The sequence below is a fragment of the Mytilus trossulus genome, chromosome 8 (genome assembly GCF_036588685.1).
Source record: "Mytilus trossulus isolate FHL-02 chromosome 8, PNRI_Mtr1.1.1.hap1, whole genome shotgun sequence".
NCBI lineage: Eukaryota > Metazoa > Mollusca > Bivalvia > Mytilida > Mytilidae > Mytilus > Mytilus trossulus.
This window is the reverse complement of record NC_086380.1, coordinates 40,067,846-40,091,256: the sequence shown is the minus strand read 5'-3', so window position 1 is coordinate 40,091,256 and position 23,411 is coordinate 40,067,846. Positions and strand designations below refer to the sequence as shown.

At 31.8% G+C, this 23,411-nt stretch overlaps 1 protein-coding gene across 1 annotated transcript; it reads right to left on the bottom strand.

Annotated features, from left to right (window-relative positions):
* Window positions 1–1,343: 1,343 nt before the first annotated feature.
* LOC134680939 (Na(+)/citrate cotransporter-like) lies at window positions 1,344–21,255 on the bottom strand. The gene is made up of 14 exons (XM_063540253.1): window positions 21,156–21,255; window positions 19,441–19,590; window positions 17,865–17,980; window positions 17,039–17,196; window positions 15,359–15,404; window positions 14,490–14,672; window positions 12,806–12,925; window positions 11,785–11,874; window positions 10,717–10,821; window positions 9,632–9,717; window positions 9,155–9,273; window positions 3,058–3,219; window positions 2,209–2,346; window positions 1,344–1,521 (listed from the first exon to the last, which is right to left on the bottom strand). The coding sequence occupies exons 1-14, from the start codon at window positions 21,252–21,254 to the stop codon at window positions 1,351–1,353; spliced, it is 1,743 nt and encodes a 580-aa protein (XP_063396323.1). The 5' UTR covers window position 21,255; the 3' UTR covers window positions 1,344–1,350.
* Between the last annotated feature and the right edge of the window lie 2,156 nt (window positions 21,256–23,411).

The following is a 23,411-nucleotide window of genomic DNA, read 5'->3' as shown; positions in this document are numbered from 1 at the left end:
TTAAAAAAACGGTTATTGTCTGTGTTTCTTATGAGCAGGTGTCTCATTAGAAATCATACCATATCTTCTGGTTTTGATATGTAAATAAACTCATCATGGATACCAGGATTAAAAATTTATATTACGCCAGACGCGCGTTTCGTTTACAAAGAATCATCAGTGACGCTCGAATAAAAAATGTTTAAAAGGCTAAATAAAGTACGAAGAAGTTGAAGAGCATTGAGGACAATAATTTTTTGCCAAATACAGCTAAGGTAATTTATTATACTTCAGTATTTTTTTTTCTATATAAAAAGTAATGAAATAGTTGTGCTATTTCATTCCACAGAACCATTTGCCAGTCAATAGTTTCAAAGTCTATTACCCCAGTTAATAGTTTCATAATCATCTTTGCCGTACTTTTTCATGCTTATTTTTCATTGGACGATAATGATGTCATTGACTACTCTGCTTGGTTACGTATACTTTGCAATGTCAAGCTCACTCTAATATTGTGAAAGGTGGTATCTGTATTTGTTGATTGTAATTTCACTTACAAGAAGCAATTTTAAAAGAGAAAAAAAATCTTTAAAAGATCTAAAATATAGTACCTTATTCATAATATAGGTTAAAAGTGAATTTGCGTTTGGTGTATTTTAGCTAGGATTTATTATAAGCACTGAAAGTTTAACATAAGTATTTGTAGTCTTGATTGAAATTAATGAAATATTTATAAATACAGAAGGAATTATAAAAAAATAGTGAAGTTCATCATGTGCATGTAAAGTTATGTGACATTTTTCTTTTCTTTCAGATGATATATATACACTTTTAGAAAATAAGTTATTTGTTATATAAAAACACAAAATGGCTATGTTATTCAGTATAATAAAACACCTTATGACTGATTGTGCGGGTAATAGCAAGTTTGTTGTCCCTTCGCATACCAACTATTGCTCTCGGCTTTGCCTCGAGCAATAGTTGGTACCTCAGGGACAACAAACTTGCGTTTACCCTCACACCAAGTCAATTGGTGTATACTATTCCTCTAGAGGTAGAAATGCCTTAGTTTTCAAAAATTCAAATTTCCTTATTTCTATCGTACATAATTTAAGTTCGATTTGATGGTAGAAATTGGGAAATTACAAGTATTAATATTTAGTAATGAATACTATTACGAAAGGTGTGCTTCATGTAAGCAGATATAACTTAAAAACGACTAGACAAGAACTGCTAACATAGTAAACATATATCTTGCAAGACAAAGCCATGAAATATTGTGTATAGCACTACAATGATAACAAAAAAGCAACTCGCTAATCTTTAATTATTTAAATATCTCAAACATAAAGGCACTTGTATTACAAGAAATTATTGTAACAATGTAGAATTAGTGTTGGTTGTATTAATATTCATTGTTTGATCTGAGAGAAGCTTCCAGTCTGGATACTCATATAGATTAAAGAATGCTGCTCCATAGGTATTGATGGCCACAGTCACAATTATCACACAAATAAAGTTTAAAAAAACTCCAACCTTCATCTAAAATTTGAAAAAAAGACAAGAAAAAATAACAATTTGAGGAAGTGTTTGATTTGTTTGATCGGGATATTAATTATCAAACATAAAACTATATATATGTTCCTGTTTAATGTTGTTTTTTGTTTCGTGTGTCCTCGTGGATGTGTTACCAACTTTTATATTGTCTTTTTACGTGTACGACATCAGAATTAGTTAAATTTGTCGAAGTCGGTTCTTTGTAATGCATTCAATTAAACATACGTTTCTTTGTTATACCGTTGATAGATTTATAAATGATTATAAAGATTATGATATATTGATGGCTCATTGTATATTTCATTTTGGGCATTTTCAAGATTAAAAGTAATTCTGAACACACGTTTCGTAATTGGCACATTAATTATATGTTATTCTAGTTGCTAATTTTAACCATGGAACAATGCATTGCTTTTATAGTGAGGTTCGTTTAGCTTAATTCAAACTAATTTCACCATAAATGACTAAGAGAGATTCGCTTATATACAATGCATTTACTGACATTAGCATTTAAAGAGTATAATCAGATGTTTTCAGGCAATTCCATATTCATAATAACACTGCTTCAATACTATATTTTAATTAAATTGTAGGGTTCTGGTTCTAGTATCAAACACGTCATTGCATGATAGAAGATCTAAGTAAGATAATAAAATTCTAGACTTAACTTACCATATCAGTAACTTTAAGATATCCGTATGAAAATGCTATGGTATTTGGTGGTGTGGCTACAGGCAACATGAAAGCAAATGAGCAGGCGACAGATGCAGGCAACATTAAATATGTCGGATGGAGATGTATGCCAGCAGCCTGTATACAACAATATCATTTAACTTATTTTACCAGATAACTACAACTTCAACAATTGGTATATTAAGCATGTTAATATTTACATGAGATATCCAAGAGGCTGTTTTTTTTAAATAAAGGAATAGTTCAATTCAATTCTAATTTAAATCAATCATATTCAATCAATATGATTGGTAAAGGCTACGCACATGGTCATCCTTTCTCGTATGCGCATAATTCAAGTATGCTTTTGAATAATTAAGGGCTAGATAGTGCTAAATTGATTTTTTTTTTTTTTTTATCAAATTATATAATAAGTTCATATTATTTTATTGTTCTTTTAGCGGTACGGATATTGTTCATTGCTTAAGGCCGATAGGGGACCTATGGTTGCTTACATTCAAGTTATTCGTTTTTGGAAGATGGTTGTCTTTATGGCAATCAGTCCCCAACTCTTTATTGTTATATCGTTAACTCCATTTCAAACGGTCTTCACGAGAAATATGCAAACAAAATGTTATCTCTGTAATCAAAATGGATTGATTGATTGCTGGTTGACTGACGTCATTAAAAATGGTACTTTTATGTTACTCTGAAAAAATCTCTAATACAAGAGAAAACATTGTCCTTTTTATTACAGAGTGATCATTGTTACAATATGTATACAAACAATTAGTCAATTTGATAAATAAAAGCACCATTAAAAAATAAATGAACTTGACCTGAACTTACCATGTTTGCCAATACAGGAAGTACAATAGTACATGTAGCTGTATTACTTATAACCTCGGTTGTCAAGGAAACAATAAGGCATATTATAAATATCATAATCCAAACAGGTACGTCTCGAAACACCGACAGCTGCGCACCTAACCAAAGTGATAATCCAGATTCCTTTAAAATGGAAACATTGTTTATCAAATCTGATGTTTTGTAAAATAAAGATCACCAGCAAAGATGAAATGATATTCATCAAATGAAAAGCTCGTATTTGCTCCGAATAGACGTAGATAAATGGTTTTAAATAATTCATCAGAGCATGCACATTCAATTTATATCATTATAGACAATAATTTAAATGTAAACGATTCAAGTTTTTCTTTTGGTTGTCGGTATGACTAATCAATATTTAGTTATTATTTCCTATTGCATTTGCAGCTTTCCAGAAATGATGTTGGTTGTTCTTATTTTGTGAATGAATGAATGATCTTTATTCTCATAAACCAAATACATAGTTACAGAGAAGATATTACAATAATATATATAACATATATAAGATATAGCAAGTGTGAAATACAAAATTAATATGATAAATATTTACACAAATGATAAATATACATATAGTTGTATTAACCAGGAGGATAGACTTTCACAGAAATAGATTTAATAAATCTACAAAGTTTCTCAAGTTCAACAATATTTTGGGTTGAACATACTTGTTTGAATTTGATAACATTTATATTTTTAATACAATAATGAGGTAAGTATTTGCATCTTTCATCTTTGAAATAATTACAAGACATGATATAATGGTATTCATCACCAATGTCAGCTGAGCCACAAAGGTGACACAATCTTTCAGATCCTGGTATGTTGCGCCACCTTCCCGTCTCAATGGGCAAACGGTTATTCCCACATCTAAATTTACATAAGGTTATTAATAAATTAAATGGTAGAACTGATAAATAGTGTTCAAATTTATAAACATTTTTGTACAATCTATAACACAGCCCCTTGGGCGAAGTGTTCATTTCTGTTGACCATTCTTGAATGAACTGATCTCTTAATCTTTGCTGAACACTCAATACAACCCAACGTTTCTCAAATAAGTTGTGACTTTGCCATATATTTGACATTCCACAGTCATCAAAAATTTTCTTTATATATAATATCCATTTACTATCATAACCATAGTTATTAAAATTTACATATAACAGCTTATATAATAAACATGATATTTTGCTCTCATTTCCTTCTTGTAAACGACAACAAAAATTAATCATACGTGACTTGACGGTAACAGAAATGGGACATCTTCCCAATTCCCCATAGACCATAAAATTGGGGGTCGAATTGTTTAACCTCAATATATGTTTGCAAAAACGCAAATAAACTCTCTCAAGAATATCTAAATTTTCGAATCCCCATATCTCACACCCATAAGTTAGTATAGGAACAATAGCCTTATCAAACATATCGAGTTGGCACTCGATCGACAAGTTATTTAATCTGGATTTTTTTATCACAGCATACATTGCTTTAATCGCCTGGTCACGAAGATATTTTCTGGTGGAAAGAAATGAGCCACTTCTAGAAAATACAATACCAAGATATGTATAACTACTGACTATCTCAATTTCATTTCCATCTATATTAAATAATAAGTTTCTAGGTATTCTACCTTTTGAGAATATCATAATTTTCGTTTTATTTATATTATTTTTCAATTTCCATTGTTTGCAATACTTTGAAAATTTGTCCAACATACATTGTAAATCATGGCTAGGTTCAGAAAGTAGTCTTGTATCATCAGCATACAATAACAGAAAAAATTTAAAATATACAAAAAGTTCATTTTCAATATCTTTTGTTACAGACTGTATTCCTTCAATATTAGAGTTTTCTAAAAATTCTTGTAAATCATTTAGATAGAGGGAGGAAAGCAAAGGAGAAAGGTTTTCCCCTTGTCTAACTCCTGTTTCACAAGCAAAAATATCAGAAACTTCTGAATTATGAACAATTTTAGATTTGACATCATCATACATATTTTTAATGATTCTTAGAAATTTTCCGTTCACATGGTTTAATATCAGTTTAAAAAATAATGAGTTTCGATGGATAAAATCAAAAGTTTTTTCGAAGTCGACAAATACACAAAATAATTTCTTCTTTTTCACCCGCAATAATTCAAATAAAGCATGTAATGAAAAAACATGATCTGTTGTGGAATAACCTTGCCGGAAACCTGCTTGGTTTTCGTTTAAGATGTTATAATTTTCAATAAAATCCCCAAGTCTGTCGTTAAAAATTGACGTGAAAACTTTCTCAAGACAAGACAAAAGTGTAATCGGTCTATAATTTTTGGCGTCTAATTTACTCCCCTTGTTTTTGAAAATAGGTATTACATTTCCAATAAGCCAAGCCTCAGGCAAGATTCCCGTATCAAATACAATATTAAATAAATATACATAAATATCAACCATACAATCAAGAGAAGAAGCAATATATTCATTAACTACTTGGGTTCACCCGGTGATTTATTATTTTTAGCTTTTTTTACAGCTTTCAAAATTTCCTCCCGGGTTATTGGACAATTCAAATTTTCATTTACTGTATCAGAATTTTCATCGTTTTCTATCAAAAACTCATTTTCGAACTTATTTTTGTTTAAGTCCTTGAAAAAATCAAATAAATTTTGCAGTGAAATATTGCTTTTCTCTCTTTTTCTACCTCTATTGAACAATTTCCAAAATTCTTTGGGATTTTTTGTTTTCAATCCCTTCATCTTTTTACTCATTTCAGTATTATGATTCTTGATATTAACATCCATAACGTTTTTATAATGCAATTTACTTTGTCTAAGTCGTTCTATAAAAATGTTCGACTCATAATGTTTGTATAACCTCTGAGATTTTCTAAATTCTCGTTGCGCTTTTTTACAATCTTTATTGTACCAGTCTTTACTAAACTGGTTCTTTGAGCACTTAAACATAGTTTTATTAAAAATCGAAGTTCCGAATGTTGCCTTGGCAGATTCGGTTAAAGTATCACAAATATCAGTAACAATGTTATTCATATCATATTTAGTAACATTATTTACATCATTTACATATGCAGACAATCTATTACATATATCATCAACCTTATTTCTATCTATATTGTTCTTATACTCATTACATTTTTCATTTTTCCATTTATTTACTCTTTCGTCACCACAACAAAGTGTTTCTGTTAACAATTTGTCTTGTATGTCATTATTTGTATACAATTGAAGAGACAAAGGAGAGTGTACATCTGAAAATAGTTTACAAAAATTTAACACTTCAAGTTTACAAATGTTTTATAAAAAATGAGTAGAACTCAACGCATAGTCAATAACGCTAGAATTTCTACTAGTTGGACTAACTGTTTTGTTTTCTTCCAGTCTACCGTTAAGAATAAACATTCTGTTATTTTTACAAAAATCAATAAATTTTCTTCCATACCCATTTACTACAGTATCTATACTATTTCTCAGTCTTGGTATACCAAGTTCATCTAAAACATCAACATCACTTAATTCATTATAATCTGTGAAATTATTTTCAAAAGAACTATCTTTATCAATATTATAAAAATCAGACAAATTTCCCGTGCGACTATTAAAATCACCAAGCATAGTAATATAGTTTGTTTTACTACAAAAATTTTGTAATTCAAATTCAATTTCAGTAAATGCATCTTCTGATGTATATGAAATATTTATCGGTGGGATATATAATTCCAAAAATAGCATCTTTTGGTAAATCTAAAACTTTTTTGTCTATACTAAACCAAAGTACAAATTGGCAGTCTGACTGAATATATTTAATATACTTGTCTAAGTATTTTTTAAAACCCAAAGCAATACCACCAGATTTGTGATTTGCTAGCTTCTTTCTGTTTTTATAATGAAAAATGAAATTATCACAATCTATTTCGTCTACATTATCTAGTTTTGTTTCTGTTAAACATACAATATCATGGTTATCTAATAATGACTTAAATTCAGGATACAAAAGTTTTGTTTTTATACCACATACATTTAATGAAAGGATTTCAATAGTTTTGTTGTGAACATCAATATCTTTATTTACAGGTAATGAACAAGAGTGAAGGTCGCTAGTTTGTTTACACTGATCATTTCTAACGGTACTTTTCAATCCTCCACGGTATTCCTAGTTCTGTCCTTTTCGGGGTCCCCCACCGGGTTGTAAAAATTTCGACTGGTTGAATTCTCTCGGTCGAGCTCCTTGATCGTTGTATTGGTGGCGTGAACGTGTCTGTCTATCGCTAGTGTCCATTTCTTTAGTGGTGTCTTTTGGTGTAAATTAGTTCCCTTCAATAAATAAGCGGTCCTTCTTGAAGAAAGCTTTTTTCCTTTGACGACGTGCCTCTTGAAAGTGGGGCCACAGTGCCTTCCTATGGTCGTTTATTTCCTTCGGAAACTGTTCGTTTATGCCGTATTTTGTGTCTTTTAATTCTCTAGCTGCTTTCCGTACGAGTTCTCGTTGCTTGAAATTTACAAATCTACATACTATTGGTTTAGTAAAAAATTTAATAGAACCGTCAGGATTTTTTTTCGGTGAATTTTTTAACGAAACGTTGAGCACGATGAAATTTCGGTAATGATTCCATTTTTAATTCCACTGTCATAAAATTTTCGATAATTTTCTCTGTTTCCTCCGACTCTTCAGACTCGTCATACATTGGGATACCCGTAAAAATCAAATTTTCCCTCATCGACCTAGTTTGGAGATCTAGTTGTCTTTCGTTGAGATCTTCGAAATCTGTTCGTAGTTTATCAATAGTTTTGGTTGCTTCTTCATTTTCAGAGCGGATCTCTGTCAGGTTTTTTTTTACTTCTCGGACATCCTTTTTGTTATTTTCGAATTCTGCATTGATAAAGTTCAAACCTTTTTCAACCTCGTCGACTCGTTTATTGATACTCTCGATACCTTTAACCATACTGTTTATCGTTTTATCAAATTTGTTAAGTTTTTCGGTAAGTTTGTCAATGTTTGATATTTTCTCACATATCATGTCTACTTTTTGGGTTAAAAGATCAATTTTCCCTCCGTTATCTATGACAGCTGGGTTCATATTCGAGTGCATCATTGGCTGCATGTAAGTATTTTGAGGGGTACCAGGAAAAAAGCCTAGGGTTGATGGTGTTGGCGAGGTTTGCAAGAAGTTTGGATTCTGAATGTTATGGAATTGCTGATAATTTCTATTATGTTCGACCATTGGAGATTCGTGAACAGGAGTACTTTGTATCGACATTATTGACACAGGTTTAATTGGGTTGTCAGTAGATTTAAGATTCTTACTTTTGTTTACACTTTTGGTTACACTATTACTATCAGTGTGAGTACTATTCGATTTCCTTTTATTTGGTTTCTCACCACCTGTGTTCTGTCCGTTTGATTTATTCCTTTTCCTTTTTGGTTTATCACTTTTCTTTGGATTCATAAAGACTGTCTATTTATTTTCCACCAGAATGAATTAAATGTTTTTGTCAAAACCACATATAAACACATCATAATCCATTTTGAAATTCAAAATTTGAGGAGCGAAAAAATTGTCGACATTTTATTTCACACATGCGCATATCATGTAAACCTCCGTGTTTATAGTATTTGTAACATGACAGACAAATAAAATGATTGGTTAGTTGATTGATTAGTTGTTTGTTTTTTAATTTATGTTTTTCTACATTAGAAAAACATCCCGCGCCCGGAGGCGGACTTCTACTGTCTCTAAACACCATTTACCTCACTAATTTTCTGCGGATTGATTTATTTTCGTGGATAATAATTTTCGTGGTTTGAAGAAAACTTGCATATTCGTGGATATTTAATTACGTGGTCTTTGCACAAGGTTTGCATACATTATTTCAGAAGATTTGAAATTCGTAGAACATTTAAATTCGTGGTTCCCTAGTACCCACGAGATCCATGAAAATTGGTATCTAACGAATATGAATGAATCCACAGTATAATAAAAGAGTTTGTCGTAGAATTTACATACCTGATACATATTTGAAATATCAGAAGACAATATCTATATATATTAAAAATATTTTTCATACTTGACATGCGAAAGCAAGAGCAAATCCACCACCCAGTAGAAGTGTAACTCCCCATGGTATTTTTTGCACGAATGTTTGCCAGTCTAGAAGTGGTGGTATTTCATTTGTATCGTCCTCACCTAAAACAAATTAACCATGTACTAAAATTATAGACACGTTAAAGGGAGATAACTTAAATTAAGCAATGATTAATTTGGTCTTGTTTCTAATCTTTCTGGCTGGCTGGATGTTAACTTAGCGAATTAAGACAGTTTCCATATTCCATGAGTATTTTTAAAATTGCACATTCACATGTAGAAAATTGATATTCACCGATCAAAAAGTCAAGTGTGTTACATGAAATATCTTTCATATTGGTTTTGGCAAACGCATTGTCTGGAAAAATATATTTGAATATAATTTCGAATAGCATTACGAACGAGAGATGCCAAGAATTATGAAATAATTTAATAGAACTGTGGAAGTAGTAATATATACCTGTCTCTGTTTTAGATCGCCTTCTAGAAGGAAAAATAAACAAGCTAGTAGCTATTATCATTCCTGGTACTGCATCTGAAACGTACCTATACACAAATAGAAAAAGATAACATATTGCAACACAAAATAACTAAAGAAAAAAGCAAATGATAAAATAATACAACACATTTTGCAAAAGAATAACACATAAAATTGCAAAGGATGCTAAATATATCTGAAAATAACAAATACATAGTAAAAGTTAACTTTATTCCACGAAGGTTGTTATTCCTAAAAAAAACACCGATGTCGATCTGCATTCAGAAGCTACCTTGTAATCATTTTCTTTTCATCCTTAAATTAATTAGTTTGGAATCTCTTTCTTTTTTTATATAAAGCTTTGAAGTAGAAACTTCTGCACAGATTATCAACGTTTTGTATTTTATTGAAAACGAAAACGTTTTATATTAAGTTTATATCTATTTTTTACATGTTTGTGCAACCAAATAGTTTTTATTGGTGGAGTAAACCGGAAGAATCACCGGCCTTCTGCAGGAAAATTTGAATCCTAGTCAAATAAAGTTGGAGTGGAACACACCTACTATGTGTAGGTTTCGAACTCTTAACCTCAGGGATGACAGGCTATTAATACAGTATATAACTTTATTAGACCACTCGGTCACAGAGGAAAGTTTATTTTTTGCGCCTGTGCCAAGTCAGCAATTTCTGGTTATTGCTAGTCTTGTATGACTTTTTATTTCAATTCATTTATATGTTTTGGTGCTTAGTATTACGCCCATTCTACTGAACTAGTACACATTTTTGATAAGGTGTCAGCGAAAGTCCGGGGTTTTCTCGCTGTGTTGAAGACCCATTGGTTGCCTTCGGCTGTTGTCTGTAATTTGGTCGGGTTTTTATACACTCCAAATTTCCATTCTCAATTTAAGTACTTACAATGGATGATTTATAATGGTCTTTTGGTATAAACTGAGAAGCGTTTTACTCCAAATCAATTTATGAGTTTTGCATTTTGCTCAAAATCAATTTGTGAGTTTTGAACATCGGTATACTACTGTTGCCTTTATATGTTACTCTAATACACATACCCCTTCTTAAAGAAATGTCCCCATCCAGGAACAAACTCTGGTTCTAATGAAAACCACAACAACACAAGCATTACAAAATGGACACAAACCGCTTTCTGTGCAAAACTACAAAAAAGAAATTTTACAATAAAATGATTATAAATCAAACAAGACTTGGAAAAATCGAAAGAAGGCAAACAGAAGAATCAAAATCATTTATGAAAACTTCTCATTATATCATATATACCTTAGTCGAGACGAAGTGTGGAAACGGGCGTATTACGAACTAAATAACTAAATAGCACGATTGGTATATTCAATCTGTCACGATCTAAATCACAAGTAAAAAAAACCGCGTAAAACTTAAATTCGAATTTAACGGCCAAAACTGTATCAAAATGTCCAACAAATCTATGGTTTGCATGAATTATATCTTAAATACTATAAAAAGATCAGTGAAATCCAAAAGCGTTATTGCAATATGCTTTGTATCTAGGCTAGCTAAAATTTACATAAGATTATGCATGATTATTTTTGTAAGAAGTAACCTATTGATATGACTTCTCCTTTGCAAAATTTGTAATTCTTTTTTTTAGAAATACACTCGAATCTTGGTATCTTTTTAACGTACTAACACTAATTCATGATATCTCATATACATACGTGAGGGGGGATAGGACCTTTATCGGGACTCCGGGATCGGCTGTTTTTACGCTCGGGATTTCGGGATTGACCCTTTCGGGATCCGGGAATTCTTTTTTTCGGATTTCGGGATGCCGGGATTTACATTATTTAATTTCGGGACCTCGGGATTTAGTGTTTTTACGCCCGGGATTTCGGGATCCGGACCCCTCCTACCCCCCTCAATACGTGAGTAGTATTTATATGTTGTGGAGTTTAATATGACGTCCATTTTTACTAAACTAGTACACATGTTTGTGTAGGGGCCAACTGAAGCACGCCTCCGTCCTCGAGATTATCTCCCTGCATTGAAGACCCATTGGTGGCCATTGGCTGTTATCTTCTTTTTGGACGGGTTATTGTCTCTTTAACACATTTCCAATTTCTATTCTTCATTTTATTACTTACTTTATTTCTCCGAGATTTTCATATTGCTTTTGCAGAACCATTTTGATTCTTTCGGGATTTTCACTTGTTTTGGCTTTTGTGAATAGGGCCCTTAAATTAACAAATGTTATAAAATGTGAACAAAACCGGTTTGAAACCAAACATTAATGAATCTAATGTATTTTTAAACAATTGAATTTATCGTATTTTTCAAATGAATTATGAACTTCTCGTATGAAGATGCCTGTACCAAGTCAGGAAAAAGACAGTTGTATGTTGGTATCCATATGTTTTGATGTATTCGAGCTTTTGGTTTTGCCATTGGTTCGAGACTCTTCGTTTTGACTTTTCCTCGGAGTTCTGTGTTTTTTCTGATTTTACTTTGTCATGTTTGTTTTCAAAGGCGTCATATGAAACACATGGGGCTAATAGGAGTTGTAAGTTGTTAGACTGAACTTTTCAAATATGTTGTAATTAATTTTATTGAGTTGTTTGCGAACCTGGATTTTTTTTCAAAGTCTGCGCTGTTGTTTTTTTTTTTCCAAATAATGGAAACAGACAGCATCGTGTGTTTAATGTAGCTAGCATTTATACCTAAAATATTTCACTTGATTTAAAACTTGATGTGTATTTGAGTTCGAACATTTATTCCTCTGCATGTAACCTCCGTTCTACATCGCAAAAAAAATCATCATACTACTTCGAATAATATGACTCTTTTCAACGAGATCATTCTTTACCCATAATATGTCGTCTTTCCATCATTTTCGGTCAATTTAAGGTACAATTAATCATTAAACTAATGTATTATTTTATATTTGTAGACTTAAATATAAAAAAAAAATCACAACCACTTTGTAATTTCATAAACAGGTGTTTATTACCATTTGCCGGGTTCCCATGGATAGAAAACCCGGCAAACAGTAACAAATCCCTGTGGTTGTTTGGAGGAATCTCGCTGTCGTCAAATACTTATGCGAAAAGAGGCCACAAACAATGTGTGTGCGTTAACATGATTTTGCTCCGCTTAATACTAACTAACCTCCATCCAAAGAACATAATCTGTAGAACAACCCAATTTATTAAAACGCTGACTATCGTTATAGGAAACCCAAATATAAACCATGTGGCAAATGTTATACCGGAACTTCCACCTGCCAATCTAAATGAAAAGTTGGAAATAAATAGAACAAACACATAACTTATTTAAATAAACAATGATCACATAATTTATCAAGTGTATAATATGACAGTACTACAAAATACTGTAGTAACAATCGTGCGGAGCTCAGTCAAAATATATTAACATTTCTAGTTTTGATGACAATATACATGTGTACCCTTTTCTGAAGGGAGCTACCATTTAAGTTAGTTATTAGTAATCCATACTCCTAACATGTTTTGTTTCATTACATCTTAAGGATAGTGTACGTACTCTGTGTTCATTGTTATCTTTCTCAGTAATGGGCCGCGGATATCAAATGGTATTTCACGTAGTCAGGATCTCTACATGGAAAACATCATCTCCCTTATTAAGTCACCTTATTCCAGTTATCGTTAAACCCGTTAAAGGAAGCCATTGTAGTGAAAGTCTTAGAAAAGAAAGTTAGATATGATTGATTAAAAGATTCTGTTGTGTTTAATTCCACTTTCTTCGCTTTTTGCTATTTGGACCGAGAACACAGTTATTTCATGCATGCATTTCTTTCAGGCAATTCTTTCAACCAAAATAAATATAGATTTTGTTTACATAAAAATTGACTAGCCTAGTAAGTACGCATTGGAGTCAAACTCAGCTCATCGTAACTTATCATGCATGTGATACACTATAGTTGAAATACTTAGACCCCTCGAGTTTATTATGTTGTGTTACATGCTAACACAACATGTTTTCAATAAATCATATGTATCTAAGACATGGAAATTGGTCTACAGGCTCAGAGTCAATTTTGGTTTAAAAAGAAGGGAAGTAGATATGTTCTAAATTAATAAATTCAAACAAACAAACAAAAAGCAAAAAAAAACAACAAACAAAACAAATAAACAACCTAATCAGAACATACCGTTGAAAGTACGGCGTTACAACTAACAGTGGCCGACAAGTTCAAAATTAGATAGTATGTTGCTTGATCATTTTAGGTAAACAAACATGCACATTAACAGACACATTGGTTATACTACAGTTTCATTTCTTTTTTAATCAATATTTTGGGTAAATATTCTCAATTCCTTATTACCGAATTAATAAGATATTAGTTGTTAAATGGTCAGAGTTAATGTTTTGGTATAATCAAACATATAAGTAAAAATAAGGTAGGAAGTTGTTGAAGTATATCAGGCCTCACGGTCATAAAACTTTCGAGCATGAATTTTGTACTCAGACTCGAAAATCAACCAATCAAATTGCTGGATTTCATGTTTCGAGCATGATTTTTGTGCTTGGAGCACCGAGCAAAGTTTTATGCCTTCAAGGCCAGGTGTGGGTTAGGGATTAATTTTGGGTGCGGGTTTGGTATAAATTCAGCAAGTAAGGATATAATAGATTGTAATAAAATTGTCACAACGACAAACTTTGGTTTATAGTTACTGTTATAGGTCAACAATATAGTGAATATAAGTTAGTTAGGAAAAGGTTAAAAATATATGTGATGAAGGTTATGGATGAATTTAGGATATTACAGATTGTGATAAAATTACCACAACGACAAACATTGGTTTATAATTACTGATCGAGTTGTCCCTTGAGCACTAGATTAGGTCCAGTTCCAGTTAAAGTCCCAATGCCTCCACAATTAGCCGAGTAACAAATACAGAGGCATACCAATTTACAAAGGTCCTTTGATTCAGTGTCTAACTTTTCAAATTCAAATGTGTCGCTATCGTCAGTGCTCTTTAACAACTTCATTTTACTGTAATAAATTTTCATTTTCAATATACAGTAGTATTTTGATCTACTTTAAATGAAAACGAAATTTTCATTATACAAATGAAGGATATAAATGATAACTTTTATAAAAAAAAGAACTATATGTAATCACTTTACGTAGTGATGTCATCTTAGCGGTATATTTATTATTGCCATATAAGCGGAAGGTTTAGCTAGCAAAACAGCCAGGTTAAACCTGCATTTTCAAATTCCATGTTCCAAGGCCGGACCATGGCAGTTGTTATGTATGTTGGCATTTTCTTTTGGTGTAGCTCAGTTTTTCTGTTGTTCCTTTTCCTCTTATAGTTGATGTGTTCCTTTCGGTCTTGGTTTGTAACTCAGTCGTATTTGTTTTTGTTAAATCGAATCATGAGTATAGAACAGCGGTATACTACTGTTACGTTTATTTATATACCCTGTGCAGAAAAAAACCACTTAAACTACAGTTGACCACTGTTTAATTCGAATTTGATATGCTTCTTATGGTCCGTGATATTGTGTTTAAATTTTTAGGTTGAAAAAAAGACAATAAATATAAGCATCAACATATCAAACTGCTGGATTTTTGAACATTTTTACCTCAAAAAACATTAAAAGATTATCTACAATACTGGCGATAACAAAGGTTTTTCTGTTTTAAAAAGTTAATGTCTGAATCATACTAGTTACCTTTCACTTTCTTCTAAATTATCAATCTTTTCGTCCCTTGGTTCACCTGAAAATATGATATTTAATTGCACAATGGTTTCAATTTCAGCAATTTTTTCCACGGATACTTTGTTAATAAAATAGCACCATCTCAGAGACAGTAACTTTTGACAGCAACGAAAATAAGCGATGAGAATTACGATCTTTTCTATTCAAATTTCATAACGTCATGGTACTTCGTAGTATTTAAGATTACCTTAGCTGTTTTTGAAAAAAACTTTTCGGAATATCGGGTACTCAATTCTCTTAAACTTCTTATTTTACTTGTACCTTTTCACATTCTTTATTTGAGTGTTACTGATGAGTCTTTTGTAAACAAAAAGCGTCAGGTGAACAAAAAATTGAAGCTTGGCATCTATGATGAGTAAGTAAAATCAGTCTAGTGTTAATAATATAACAGATCTATTAATTAACAATATCTAGTTGATCGGTGTTGAAAAAAAAGAAAAGCTCTTTCCTGTTACACAAACAGGTTCTGTAAATGTTGGATTTTTGGTATTGTTTAACATACATTATGATAAGGTATTTCTTGTCGAGGCATAGATTATTTTAACCGTATTTGGCACAATTATTTGAAATTTCGGATCCTCAATGCTCTTCAACTTTGTACCTGTTTGGCTTTATAAATATTTTGATATGAGCGTCACTGTAGAGTCTTATGTAGACGAAACGCGCGTCTGGCGTACTAAATTATAATCCTGGTACCTCTGATAACTATTGCCAAATATATTATATTATGTTAAGTAACTGCCTGCAATGAAATGTAATTGTTATTATCTTACCTTCCATAGATTTATAGAGATATGATTGGTTAAAGGAAATACAAGTGGTGACTATGTATATTTTAAATTGATATTGGGTGTCCAAAAAAATATAGGGTTGGTTACTGTACATTGTTAGTTACCATATGGCCGGGGTTAGTAAGTAGTTACTTCCCTTTTTAAAACACAAAAAAAGATGCTACAACCCTTTATAAACACAACACGGTGTTGAGAAAAAAATTGAAATGATTAAACAGACGAAGAAATTGATAATGAAAGGTTAAAATAAAATTCATGAACATAATTGGGGTCAACAAGTTGTTATTGTTAGCACAACGCAGTTACTTCCCTTTCAAAACAAAAAAAAGAGAATTTTGAAAGTCTGAACAGACGAAGAAACGATACATGTAATGAACTATTGAAATAAATTCACAAAAAAAATATTTAAACTTAAGAGTTCTTATTGTTGTTATTGTTTTTTTTTTGGTATTTAAAGACAAATGGAAGTAGGATCTTAATACCACGTTTTGAAGACTTGATCACTTTGATAGGCCGCTAGTCAAAATACCACATGTGAAGATAGTCGGTAAGATAAAGTCGTTCCACGGTGTGTTAGTGACCTAATACGATAAATATGGGGTCAGTAAATTCCATATGGGGATTCGAGCTTCGCTCTCACCCCATATGGAATTTACTGACCCCATTTATGTCATTTACATACCATACGTAACTAATATTGTTGGCATAATATATATCCTCAAGAAAAAAGAGATTTGGTGAATTTTGTCCTTCAGATTGGTAGTCCGAATATAAATATTCCGTATACTGAATTTATTTCCATGGAAATTTACTAAAAGGGAAAATATTACAAGAAATTAACCTATATCTTTCTCCTCTTGGTCGATAGATTTGCCTTTACGTGCTCTAACAAGTTCAACCAGGACAGCCTGACCAATCGGAATCATCATGGATGTTGTTGCTGTGTTGCTGACCCACATAGACATAAACGCCGTAGTAACCATGAATCCAAATGTTAGCCTTCAAAATAAAAATGTGCCAACAGACATAGATATTTCCAAAACATTAACAGTTAAAAAATATATATAAAGCAAAGTATTATTGTCACCAACAAAAAAACAACAAAACAAACACAGCAATCAGAAATGTTTATCAATGTTCTAAAAGTTATTATCCTAATTCTTAACGCCGAATTATCACTTTGAGCAACATGTCGGTGTCCTATGTGGAGATGATTTTCTTTACTTTTCTGGAGCAGTTGAGATCAAAACGTGGCTATGGTCATACACGTGCGCTCAGTTTTCAGTTTTCTTTGTTACAAATTGAAAAATAATTTGATTTTTGTTTTTTTTGTCGTTTTATTTTTGCCATATCGTTATCCGTTTATCTTGTACTTATGAGTGTTATATGTCCCTTTTGGGTTATACGCCGGTATTTTTTTAAGGGAAGCAATCTGAAAGAATGCGACTTAATTTACAGTTATAGAAGCAAACTTTAAAATGCGTTCATTCGTATGGAAACGATGACATACTTTTTTTAATCTGAAATTTATCAATTAAAATAAGAAAACGAATTAAGTTGTTGAAGGCCGTACGGTGACCTATTATACTTGTTAATGTCTGTGTCATTTTGGTCTTTTGTGGATATTTGTCTCTTGGCAATCATACCACATTGTTTTTATAAGTTACCATTTGGTAGATGTTCCTAGAAGTAAGAGCAGCTTGAGAGCAAATCTTCTATGGATATTCCATTTTTCTATACATACTGCTACCGACATTCCACCCAGGAATACAAATATTGTACCCTAAAATAGCATGGTATTCAATGTTTAGGATAATTATTTAGCGAATGGAAAATAAATATACAGATAAAAAAGAAATTTATTTATTTATTAAAACCAATTGTTAATGAGAATTTCGGAGCGTTTATGAGTATAACGTAATCAGAGATCAATATTTTAATTAGATTGAATTTCGCATTGTGCAAAGTCCGCATTTATTAAATACTGCTGACATATATCATGTTATCATTGAAGATAGTTCTAAATGTTGGAAAGCGGAGATTTTTCAGAAATAAGCAATTGTCGTGACATCCGGGAAACCAACCGACTGCATATCAAACGGAAATTAAAATCTTTTATATAAATTAGTATTAATTACACGAAGCACACATCTTAGATTTGCAACGGACCACCAACGCACTGACTTTACAGAAGATTTTTCTTTCGAGAAAGAATTTCTAAACACATGGGTATCATATTTTACGTCCCAATTCTAGCCGGGCGTGGCCATGTACTTCTTCGTCCCTTACAACAAACAGGCAACGTTTCAGTCCACGGATATCGAATAAATTATGGATTGATTATGAAATTATGTTGTAGAAAGGCAGCAGATGGTTCATTTTATATTGAATTTGATGACAATAATGAATTATTTACTCTTACAAAAAATAGTTCTGTTACACATGAAACCAAAAAAGTATTGGTAATTAAATTGATAAATATGATTACTATTTTAACTAATTAAAACATGTTTGATCACGATTGTGTCTATTAACTCTATTTCAATTTAAATGGAAATTTAAAACTTGGCGTACGATATGAGATTTGCTGCGTAGAATAACATTCGAATTTTTTTATACGATATAAGTTTTGCCGTTGGCGGATAGCGTACGGGTAACCTGTCAGTGGTTCACATGTTTGTTATTTGGTCTATAGAAATTCCTCTTATTGGTAATCGTTTAACATTTAACATATTATATTGTCAGGAGAGTAGAAAAAGGAGTTTCAAAATGTTTACCTCTACAAAATTATTCTTTAACCACAGACGTCTAAAAACATAAAATAATGGCGAGGGTTTGAATGATATGTCTTCTTTTATGATTTTTTCAGATATTTTCCGTTATTACATCTCTTCTCTTTTCTTTATATTTAGCACTCTATTATTCTCTATTCTTTAATTTTTGTGTGTTAATAATTCTATATCTTGTAAATCCTATTAAGACCCTCATTTTTGCCAATAGACAAACATAACATATCTGTTTTATTTAGGGGCCAGCTGAGGCCCACATCTGGGTACGGATTTTCTCGCTCGTTGAGGACACATTGGTGGCATTCGCCTGACATCTGCTCTTTGGTCGGGTTGTCGTCTCTTTGACATATTCTCCATTTTCATTCTCAATTTTATTTACATCATTTGATGTGTGTTTAAAAGGTTAAAAGAATTTTGTTATAGACTATCTGAATAAATCAAATACATGTATTACCGAAATATATTTCGCAGCTAAATCTTTAACCTTGCTAACTCCCATCATTGGAAACAGAATGATTGGTAGCATTGCTGTGACAGATATAGGAATGGCTTCCGTCATCCATAGTACAGCCATTAACAGAAGTCCATACCCACATCTTGCTTCCTGTAAAATATGACATTACTATGAAATCTCTAAACCTCAAAAGGTATATCTTATAATATTAAAAACAGAAAATCGCTAAATCTTCGAAAAAAATTAATTTACTTCATACAGTTTAACAACACATGCGCACCTCATACATACAAAGGCAAAAAATGATGGTCTGTTGAATATCAATACCAGAACACAGGACAGCTAATTGTATTTCCCAAATTGCACCGTTGGTAAGATTGATTTAACATATTTTTATTTGCTCCTACATAACAGTACCTTTTTCAGTTTTTCAACGCATTCAATCAAATTATGTTTTTTCAAAACTTAACACTATCATGTTTGGAGAAAATTTGAATTCAGAATATCATCTGCCTGACATCTGTATCAAATTGGGGATCAGGATAAAAAAAATTATTACCCCCCCCCTTTTTTTTAAAGTTAAATGATGGTTCCCTTATCGTTAGTGCAATTTATAGAAAATATAACAAATATTGAAATTAAACTTAAACAAAATGTGAAAAAATTTCATCTTGTTAGCACAATTATAAATAGTGCTTTTAAATGGTTTTAAAATCATTAATTAATTTAGAAAAATGCTGCATATTGATCCTGAAATTATTTGTTTTTGTTTTGTTAATATAGTGCAACGGAAAACCACAGATATTTTTGAACTATATATAAAGACAAAAATTCAAAACTACTTTCAATATCAAAGATCGTATGGAGGTCCTTTTTGGTTTTAAGCCTTTTAAACGCTTTGAATTGGACTGAAACAGAAAAAAAAATGATATCCAACTTATTTATTTTTTGGTTAAATTGTTGTACAAATTGTTAATTTGGGCCTTTTAAAAGCTTACTTTTCGGTATGTTTTGCTTATTGTTGAAGGTTGTAGGTGTACGATAGATAGTTGGTTTACTAAAATTCATACCATATATCCTTATTGTAAGGGTATGCGCACGGGAAAAAAATCCAACGTAAATTGGCAACACCATTACAAAAAAAACGAATAACGAAGAAAAGCCAAACAATAAAAAAATGCCACTTCGGTCGAAAACTATATACTAACCAAGAAGATCTTCTACAAAATCCAGAGAGCTAGGATCGATTAATTTCAGAGCTAGGGGCCGATTAATTTCAGAGCTAGGGGCGATTAATTTCAGAGCAAGATCGAGAAGGAACAGGAATCCAGTCTACATCTTATGTGGATAGTTGTCTCATTGGCAATCATACCACATCTTCTTTTTATATATAGTCCAATTCGTGCCCATCCAGTTGTTATTGAAAACACATTGAAAGGTCGAATCAATGTCAATGAATTGTTTGCCAAGCCACAAGGTCAGAGCGATAATTTGATTCAAAATTTAATTTGAAAATTATTCAAATAAGACAGAACAAGTTTGCAACTTGGACATATTGTAATACATGTACTTCTAACTGTGAATTAGTAGGAAACGTACTTCTGATTACGGATTTTGGAGAGAAAAGGGGAAGGCGAATAAGAAAGTGGCCTGTCCCCAAAATATCTATATTAAAAACATTCGAAGTATCAGCAGAAAAAAACAACATTTCCTACCTGTGTGTTTACGACCAAAGGAAGAGGTGATAAAAGTAGCGGAGTTAAAAATATAATCAATTTTCTTCTGTTTCTTCTGAGAAAATTCCGTAAAGCCATCACGATACGATATCACTGGTACATATATAGTTATCAGTTTATATTCAAATTTATGCTAGTACATGTACTTGACTTTACCCATCTTTTTAAGACTATCAATATTCACGGACATGTAGCAGTAGTGTATAATGACGCAATGTAATCACAATAATCACTATAGGAATAAATTGCAATATGAGGATACATGTATATTAACTAGTCATTGAAAAGAAGGGGGGAAATGATAATAAAGATGGTAATATAAAAATAACAAAATAAAAACTTTAAAATTGAAAGAAAGGTTATATATAGTTTAAAAATAGCCGTTGTAGAATGAGTAAAATGTAGTTCTTATTGTAAATATAATAATAGAAGATGTGGTATGATTGTCAATAAAACAACTCTCCGCAAGAGACCAAAATGACACAGAAATTACGCATAGCCAGATACAAAAGGCCCCGAAATGATAATGTAAACTAAATCAAACAAGAAATCTAACAGCCTTATTTATTGAAAAAAATGAACGAAAAACAAAAATGTAACACATAAACAAACGACAACCACTTCATTATAGGCTCCTGACTTAATTTGCACAGGCACATACATACAAAATGTTGCGGGGTTAAACGTGTTAGCGGGATCCCAACCCTCTAATAACCTGGGACAGTGTTATAACAGTACAACATAAAAACGAACTGTAAATATCAGTTGAAGAACGCTGAACTCATCAGATGGACAAAAATACATGAGGACGTGGCCGGGTACTTGTACATCCCAACATCAAAAGGACACTAGGAACAGATCTTAGAGTACTCCCACTTAACTGACAGCTAATTCAAAACCACTAACAACTAATAAAAAAATCATGCATCTTAGACTAAGTAATGAATCCGTACACATCCAACCTCCAATTGATTTAGTGTAAAGACAATGTATTGTACCAAACAACATACAAACAATACAAAAAAAGTAAAATTACAAGAAATTCCTTAAGAAATAGCAAAAAGTAAAGCTCAAACACACCAAAAAGAATGGATAACAACAGCAATATTCCTGACTTGGTAAAGGCATTTTCTGTAAAATGGTGGATTTAACCTGGTTTTATAGCTAGCTAAACCTTTTTAGCCATGGCGTTGTCAGTTTGTTTTAGATTTACGAGTTTGACTGTCCCTTTGGTATCTTTCGTCCCTCTTCTTTTACACTGTATGACAATCACAAATAAATCCATTATATTGACAATGGTGTGTGAACAAAACAAACAGACATAATAGGTAAAAATGGCAAAAAAAGTCGACATTGTGTTTTATATATAAAAATGGAAGAAGTTGTGGTATGATGCAAATGAGACAACTCTCAATAAGAGATCAAATAGCACAGAAATGGACAACTATAAGTTACCACAAGACCTTCAACAATGAGCAAAGCCAATACCACATAGTCAGCTATAAAAAGCCCCGATATGACAAATGTAAAACAATTCAAACGAGAAAACTCATGGCTTTATAATCTTAATCACTACAAAAAAAGAAGAAAATATGTCAACAAAGACGTACCATCTAAAAGTCACACAAACAAAGCACATAATCAAATACGGAAGACAAGAATACAAAAATCTACCGTAGCAAAGGATAAGAAAACCGATGAGTTTATGGAGTCAGCAAGAGCAACAACTGCTCTGCTCGAAGCCGGAATAGTATGTCATGTTAGCTAGGATGACTCGCATGTCTGTCTGGAACACATATATTCAAAATCTTTTAACGTGTTTCGTCCAGATATTTACATGTAATATTTGACACTGGACGCTTTACATTATATCATTAACATCATTCAAACGGTTCTTTCCTCCAGTTTTTATTTTATTCATTAGAACAACCCAGTCTCGGAATTAAACGGGACAGAGCGAACTCGTCTACTGCTGGTAAATATAATTGTAACCTTTCCGTTATTACGCCATTAAATCGTTGAAGCCACATATGTATTTTGAAACAACAATACACCACAAAATATGTATCCTGAAACCACAGTATACACCTCCAAAAATGTATCAAGAAACTACTGAACGCAAATGAATTAGATTTTTTCAGTTTATTTGCATGCAATTGTTGTACAGATTAAAAAATAGAGAAATTTTCAGGGAAACAATTGTTAACATGAGATTTATTCCTCACTTTAGGTAGA

Bases quoted from the DNA above. Each gene is read 5' to 3' on its own strand.
- LOC134680939 (XM_063540253.1), bottom strand. From the start codon at position 21,254: ATGGCTTTACGGAATTTTCTCAGAAGAAACAGAAGAAAATTGATTATA. The intron at 14,673-15,358 runs GTAACTAGTATG...AATTTATTACAG, and splicing joins AATTTAGAAGAAAGTGAAAG to TAAAATGAAGTTGTTAAAGA. The intron at 12,926-14,489 runs GTAATTATAAAC...CTTTTCATTTAG, and splicing joins CTCAAGGGACAACTCGATCA to ATTGGCAGGTGGAAGTTCCG.